Genomic DNA, 8,256 nt, shown 5'->3' with positions numbered 1-8,256 from the left:
AAAACACCTTTGTCTGCAGGAAGCCTTCCTAAGATTATAACTGCCTGGTCTGTCTAACGTGGAGTGCTGACACTGTGATCTTTGCCAGGAGAAGAAGAGTGAAGAAAAGTGATGTAATATTTTGCACTGTGCATCAATGCCAGAGAGGATTTTCTGATTAAATGTGAACAGTATAGTGCCTTATGATGAGATGTAGTCAGGCTGCTGAAAATATGTACTGTACTGTATAATGTTTGGGTTTTCAAAAACGTTAGATGCTGTATTGAGCATTCTTATTAAGAACCATGCTTTTATTTGGCAGTGTGAACTGTAAACACCACAAAAGCAGAAAGACTGAATTGAATACACTAACAGAAATAGTTTTTAAGCAGCTTCTTTATTTTTTGTTCGTTAGAGAACAGAACCTTAAACATTCTCCATATCTGTGTACCACCAATAAGAAATGGAGTTGTGAGCAAACCTCTTTTTAATATTATCCTTTAAAACAAATTTCACTGGACCCAGAAATGTCCATTTTCGCAAGGCATTAAAACATCACCAAAAAGGATGACACCATATGTTACAAATGCAGAAATACACAAAGATCAGTTTAAACAAGCTTCTTTTTTAGTTTTTAACAGCTGATTCATTTTTTTTGATAGCAAAATTATCAGTGAACAAAATTTTAAGAATAAAACATCATAGGGCAGGGTGCATCAAATGATCAGTCACTCATGTAGGACCCCTTCAAAGAATGTTAATGTTTACAGTGTTTTTCAAATAATACTGTAAAAACATTCTTATGGCACATAACACATTCATTCAAAAAATAACACCTTTAGGGCATTTTATTATAAAAACACAATGTACAGTTTTCTTTTTAATTTAAAAAGCATCTAGTGTTTTGCTTAAATTCACATCCTGAGTGTGTAACATGAAGATCAAGCTCCCCAAAGATATCCTCAAGTTTTCCAATTGCCAAAGCACAGCTTTTGAAGCTTGCTGAGTTGTTGATTCCTAAGGGATGTCATTGGCTCTCTAGGTTCATAAAGAGAAGATTAAGAATAGATTTCAGATTATGGGAACTTTATTGTTGAACAGGTTTATACTGATCTGATGATCTCCAAGAGTGGGAATCATTAGCACTTCTGTTTTTCAAATAAAGAAACAGACTAACACAGGAAGGGGCAAGCCTGTGTTTGCTTCCTTCTGTAAATCTCTTAATTCAAGGTGTCTTTGACAAAGCAGGGAATTTGCAAGTGAGTGTTCAATTGGATGTCTGAGAAAGCAAGGAAAACGTCTGTTAGGGTAAGACTCCACAGTGTTTTAGGTAGAAATATTATTGTTGGAGACAAAAATGAAGACCTTAAAAATGATTAAAATGCACAGTCATATTAAAATGTTGGGAAACATTTTCTATTTGCTGTAGCACAAAATAAAGGACGCCTATGGCAATATAGATCTAGCCAGGAAGAGTAAATAAAACATGGTAAAATACAGAGGGGAATTAAAGTGGGCACACATCTGGAGTTTGTTTTTAATGAAAGGGCTTCATTCTTATGTTACAGGAGCATGGTGGTCAGAAAACTTTTAACAAGGGAATATTGAGAGTTAACAAAAGGAAAACAAGTAATTACTGAAGATTGAAATATTTAGAAAACAGTTCTTGATTGCTGCTTGGCCCACAGTGAAGCTGGACTAGGGGTACAATCTGCCGACAAGGATGTAGTGGAAAATGATGCCATTAATGGAACCTTCATGAAGTAAAGCTCTTCCTGTGAGGTTCCTTTTTGGGTTGATTAGGCATCTTGGAAGCCATCCAATACTCATTTACAGTATAACTGAGTAGCTTACAGCACTTTTGGGCTGATTGAACTGTTTTAATGTGGATACAGGACTGAAAATACACTTGCTTTAGAACAGACATCCTGAGACAAAATGCGCAATCAGAAATACATTAACGTGCTGAAATAATGTCTACAGAGAAACCAGTACCATACAGAATTCAATGGGAAAATAGCAAAGGACGTTGTGAACAGTAAAGGCCTTAAACAAAGCCAGTAGATCCACTTAATAGCTATGTACTTTTTTTAGATAATATGCCAACTGATTGATATAGGAAATGGAGTCCAATTAACAGTTAAAAAAGAAATGGGGGCTTTTGCAGCATCATGGATGTCAGTGGCCTTCATCATAATTGGGTTTCTGGGGCTCAGCCTGACTGCAGATCTCAAGCCAAATAATTGACTTAATTGAGGCAGGATCTGCATATTTCTTCTATACTTGTAATATTTGTAACTTGTAATGAAAACCTTATCATTCTGATTTACAAATCTTAAAACAGGGCTGCTTTTTACAGAATAATAAACAGGCAACAAGTGGCTTCATCAATTAAAAGGTAACTGCAGAATTGTGTTAACACAGAGAGATATTCCATATTGGAAGGTCTACTGATAAAATTGATGATTTTGATTAAGACTGATAAATTCATTTATATGACAAATTGCTATTTTTATTAGATTAGCCTCTTTCTCCTTACTACCAGTCACTATGCCGCCCAGTTTGATCTCTGCATAGGAGAAAAGAAAAAAAAAGAAAAAGAAATGATAGATTTGGAGGACTGGCATGCGCAGTGAGTACTATCATATCTTAAGTATTGGTTGTGTTGTGTTAGAGTCAGAACAAATCATGGAGAGCCCAAACCCAAGCACAGTTTGTCAGTAATGCTTCCTCATAGTTCTGTTGCCCTGTAGAGTATGCACATCCCATACCAAGCTCTTCTTGTTTTCCATACTTCAAAGACATATGTGTAATTAATTGGTGACTTTAAATGGGTCACATATGAAAGAGTGTGGTTGGAGATGTGAGTGTGCCACTTTGTTCAGTATTGTGTCCCGTGGTGCCAGGTTAAACTACAATTCCCTGTTACTCTGCTGGATGGATAACCTGTGTTTCTAGTGCTTAGAAATTCAATGAACACCTTTGTGCTCGGTATTATCTCTGCTTGTGTTCCAAATTAAGCCTTTTATCTTTATTGTCACAGGAGTCAAGGGATTTGGAAAATTTATTGAATGAGATATTTTTGGGTAGCCTGTGTTAATGTGATAAAAGTGCAAGAAACTAAGTGATTTTTCTCTTTGTGAAATGTTTACTCAAAACAAAACTCTTCATCCTCATTGAATAAGCAGTGAGTACGAGGAATAAAAACAGTAAATATGTGAAAATGTGTTTAATTTGCCAGGGAAGCATTGTGTCTGTGTAGCAGATCAGATATCTGGTGTGAGAATTCAACATGATTAAATAGGATAAGGGGTCCATCAACACCCACAACAGTGACAAATTGCCACTTTAAGCTAACAGTGTTGAGAAAATAATATGAGAAAACTGATCTAGTCTGACCTGAGTTGGGAATTTATTGTTAACATAACAGTCTTGCTTTCAGTACCTCTTACTGCTACAAATACACGACAGAGGCACCATCTATTCAGATATTTGACAGATTCAGACATAGTGCTTAATAAATCTCCCTAGTAAAAAAAGAATAGCTGGACTTATTTCCTGTCACATGTAGACATGACGTACATGTTGTAGTTGTTCCGGCAGAATGGTACCTGCTTTGTCATTTATGATGACGTTCTTGGTTACTGGAATGTGTTCAATACAGAGACAGAAACAATCCCTGGTACATTCCTTTATAGCGCCTGGATCATGAATATGCTCTGCCTCACCTGCAGGAGTCAGGAAATTGAAAAGGACAGCTGCTAGGTAACAGCCGGTGGTGACTTCCTGTATAGTGCAGACAAAACACAGTAATGCATACAATGGTGCTTTTTTGGTGGGCCTTCATGCAAAAAATATTCAGTTTGTCAGATTAAAAACAAAATCCTGCACTCCTCTGCAGTGCAATGTAAATTACAGCCATGAAATATATTTGGTTTTACTGGTGTATTGTGGATTACCTGCATTATGCAAATGTAGAAAAAAGACAGGTGAACTCAGAAGTGTGAATGAGGCTTTGGGGAGCAACGTTCCTTGTTTTCCACCCACCCCAAAAAAAAAAAAAAAAAAATGCTCCTCAAAAATTCTTTTTAAAAATGATCTTGTTTCACGATTGAGAAATTGCATGCAAAATGGATTTTAGTGTAATTTTCACAAAACTGCATGCAACACGAAACTCAGCTGTTTTGCTCGTCACTAATGGCAATCATCATGAATAGCTTTTATTAACCTGTTGTCTTTTAGGATTCTTTAAGAATTATGAATACATTGAATTATATTACATTAAGGCTGGATGGCTAGTTGGCCTTAGTTAGTTGGATTAGGATGTTATTTTTCTTCGAGAACATTGGTTCCACCTGAAATTTATTTTTCCAAGGAGGTATATCAAGCTAAGCTTTTCTCTAATGACTTTATTACGATCAGAATTACGAGTCTCTAATTTAAAGGACTATACAACTTTAAAATAATTTTATGTTTTTCTTTTATCTGTTAATCTCTATATGGATGTGCTTAGGTTAATGGATATGTGACATGGTGCTTTATATTTTACTGTTAGTTTCTTATATGCAAATCCATAAAGGGCTTTGTGTTCAGGCTCTAAAAGTCTGCAATATATAAAAATAGATTGAATTCAGTAGGCAAAAAACACTGATCTTAATTAGAAGGCAGCTTAACCCAAGAGCCATCCAACAACAGAAATATAAAAAGGAAAAAATAAGCATGTGTAAAAACATTGAAACACAAAAAGAACTGTAGAAAATTAACAAAAACAGAATACCTAAATAAACACACAAAATAAGCAAAGTGAAGGGAAAACTAGCTTAGTGAAAATCAGCAAAGTAAAACAAGACACTTTTACGACTAAAAAGGGAGGCAAGAAGTAGAAATTCTAGATCTTTTATCCAAAACGGGCACTTGATGGCTTCCATTCACAAGAAGCACAAGCTGTTAGCACTACAGTGCTCAAGGGACACTCAGAGAGGGTATAGATAAGGAACATCAACAACAAGAAATAAAGACAAGTAAACCATCTAAAGCCCCTGGCCTATAAAAAAAAAACAAACAAAAAAAACTTCACTTTTATGAAAAGTTTTCATAATCAGTTCCTTAAATCAGAATGAAATTAAATATTATACTTGTATATGTTTATTTATTTATAAGCAACATATTTTTCATGGTATGTAATAACAAGAAAGCATAAACAGAACTGAACATATGCGCCATATATTTAAAACACAAATTACGACACAACTTTGAAGCTGTACCTTTTTCTTGTATTTATTTATTTTCACCCTTTATATATTAAGAAAGTATGTCCCATATATATAAAAAATATATTGAAAATATATTTTCTTGTCATATGGGCCCAAACAACGCATAAGTTAAATATGGCTTTGGTCTTCCAGCCCAGGAATACAAAATCCATAAAATTCTTAAGAATAACTGTGGTAATAAAAAGAATTCTATCTGATTGCTGGTCTGCCACCAGAACTGAGCTTTCAAAGTGAAGTATCTATCTATCTATTTTCTAAAATATACCCAGGAAATTATTGCCTCCAGTTAAGTTTTCCAAAGTAGGAGTGGAAAAGACGTCTACTTCTTATAATGCCTTTTGAGTAAAAATACACCTTCCTCTGGGTCTATCTGAGCTGGTACGAAGAAAAACAATCGAAAAGCCACCAAGTATCATATCCTCTTTTTGTTTATTTTCTTTCTTTCCTTTTTTTTTTAAAAAAAGTTTTTGTATTCAACAAAATTGACAAAAAATATCATCTTTGGTGCTCGCAAAGAAGCTCCATGTTGATAAACCTTTTACATGATACAAAAAAGGAAATAACAATAAAATGCTATTAACATTCCACACTCAGTGGAAGAAGGCTATTGGCTGGAGAGCAGCACAGTTTTGCCTAAGATGCTGATCCAATGGAGTCTGAATGGAAGGTGATGTAGCCAGAAGAGGCCGAAGGGGAGCTCAAGAAACTGTTTGTACTGCCCCGACTCTCGACTTTGCTCAGTTTGTCCTGATCACCCCAGCTACTGCTCCCACTGAGACCTGTCCGTAACCTCCCAGCAAAATGATCGCCAGTACGCAGAGTGCTACAGGGCAGTGGGGCTGACTGTTGGGTGTTCTGTGGGTCCCTAACACTGCTGCCAGCAATTGCCGTACCATTGCCCCCAGAACACAATGCTGTCTCATTACTCTTTGACACTTCAGACACCGCCCCGGCAGCCAAACGCCCTTTCCCCTGCTCTGTCAGCCGGCGCAGGACTTGTGGTTCCCTTTCGAAATCGGTCAACGGAAAGTGAGGGTATAGTCCAGCACGCTGCTCATAGATATCTGGGATGAGGGAAATGGAAGAAGAGCGCAGAGGGCTTTTCATGGGGCTAGGTAGTGGTGTCTCATCGATAAAGTTGACCACCTCGTCCCGGCTGAAACACCTCAGGTCGTCCTCGTAGCGCTCCTCTCGGGGGAGCTGCTTCAAAGATAGCACGCTCTCTTCTGATTTCCTCCTCTTGTGGTATGATAGGTTCTCCTCGTGGTAAGAGACCAGGCTGCTTCTCCGTCTCTCGTGCTGAGGAGAGCTGTAATGTGGGATCCCAACGATGTTCTCGGTGGACCCCCAGCGGTGGAGGTAGGCTGGGATCTGGCCGCTGTTCCACATGTCGGTTTCGTCGTGGGAGTATCTTCTGGTAGGAGGCACCTGCAGCAAGAGAAATTGACTGATGTGAGTCACATCCATTCAGGAAGGTGAAAAGAGAAGCTGATAACAGCGAGAAGATGCAGGCGAGGAAACCCTAGAAGTGCCCTGTTCCTAAATTGTCTGCCAATTGAACGTTGACCCATAGACAACACTGGAAGATGTGTTGCTTAGGTGCATTGAACAGGAGAACCAAGGCAGTATTAGGGTTTCTATAATTATATTATAATTTATTAATAATAATAATAATAATAATAATAATAATAATAATAATAATGTTTCTAGAAATCTTAAAAGACTCAAAGGTTAGATAAATTAACTTTTTTCCTCACAGACCTGGTGCCAATAAGCTGGTGTTATTTTAATCTATCATTTTTTTCTTCAGTTGAAATACAGCATTTATTGTTATTGTTATTATTATTATTATTGTTATTTTTATTGATCATTATCACATAAAGGAACAGCAGCAAAGGAGACAGAATTTGCAGTATAAAATGAGTACACAAGAGGGCGGCAGAGTGTGGCGTGTAGACATAACACCGAGCCAGCCACAGTCAAAGCAGCTGATAGGTCTGCATCCCATTAGGGGCCACAGATTTCATTACACATGGACTAGCGCGCAAGTAAGCACTGGCTAACAGCGGACATGTTGCCTAAGAACAGCATGCAAACTGGATAACCCCCCCCAGAACATGACCACCACTCTATTCTCTGTGTGCTTTTTGTGGCCTTGACTCATTCTTTGTAATTCCAGGTTACATTTATCTCTCTGATGTGTTCTGAGATTCCCTTTCCCCATCCCTTCACCACCCGCAAGCTAAAATGGTCATGTAGAGAGGGTTAGCTTATTTGCGGCTGCAGACATGATCTTTTTCAGAAAGTTTTTACCTAGAGGTGTGGAGCATTTTATGCCTTTGCATGTGTACAGGAAAGGAAAGAGGGACAGAGGTCAGTAATGGTCACAGCACAATAGAAGGGTGGGAGAGCGTGACGAGAGGAGAGGGTTAGGGTGCTGCTGTGGTGCAGGAATTAATCATTGAAAGCTGGCAGGAGTTTTTAAGGACTCGGGTGTCCTCCAATACTGACTATTTTAGGGATTGGAAAGAATCCAAATAAACCAGGCTTACTAACATGCACTGCAAATGCACATAGGCTGCCTGGTGACTGTCTTTATGGTCATCCCCATTAAACCCTTCTACTGAAGCCTCATATATGATGCTGGCACAGAGGGTAAGTGCCAGTGATATCAAGGATATTGGTTGTTCAGTTTCACAGCAGCATTCTAACACCACCCATTCCTAGCTATTTGACCAAATGCAGCACTCGCCACTTAAACTTGATATTCTAGCAATCAAGCCTGGAAATACTCGCTGCATGCATTGAATCCACGTATGATAGAACTCCATTACAAGACTCACAGTGCACAGTTCAGACGACCAGCAAATTATTGACATCAAGACAGCCACTTGGTGATGTCATCAGTAGATAATAATTTTAAATACAGTATCAACTGATTTACACTTTCACCATATATGCCTTATAAAGTTGCTTTTTATCATATTTACTAACTTTGTATTAA

At 37.8% G+C, this 8,256-nt stretch overlaps 1 protein-coding gene across 3 annotated transcripts in view; it reads right to left on the bottom strand.

Annotated features, from left to right (window-relative positions):
- Nucleotides 1–359: 359 nt before the first annotated feature.
- LOC114656051 (probable G-protein coupled receptor 153) overlaps nt 360–8,256 on the bottom strand; it is a 99,050-nt gene continuing 91,153 nt past the window's right edge. For all 3 annotated transcript variants that reach the window (XM_028807448.2, XM_028807446.2, XM_028807447.2), the window contains one exon: nt 360–6,680. In XM_028807448.2, coding sequence (XP_028663281.1) covers nt 5,886–6,680 — 795 coding nt within the window. In that variant the 3' untranslated portion in view covers nt 360–5,885. The remainder of the gene's footprint in view (nt 6,681–8,256) is intronic.

Source organism: Erpetoichthys calabaricus, chromosome 8 (genome assembly GCF_900747795.2).
Source record: "Erpetoichthys calabaricus chromosome 8, fErpCal1.3, whole genome shotgun sequence".
NCBI classification, from domain to species: Eukaryota; Metazoa; Chordata; class Cladistia; order Polypteriformes; family Polypteridae; genus Erpetoichthys; species Erpetoichthys calabaricus.
The sequence above is the reverse complement of the archived record's forward strand: the minus strand, read 5'-3'. Positions and strand labels throughout refer to the sequence as shown.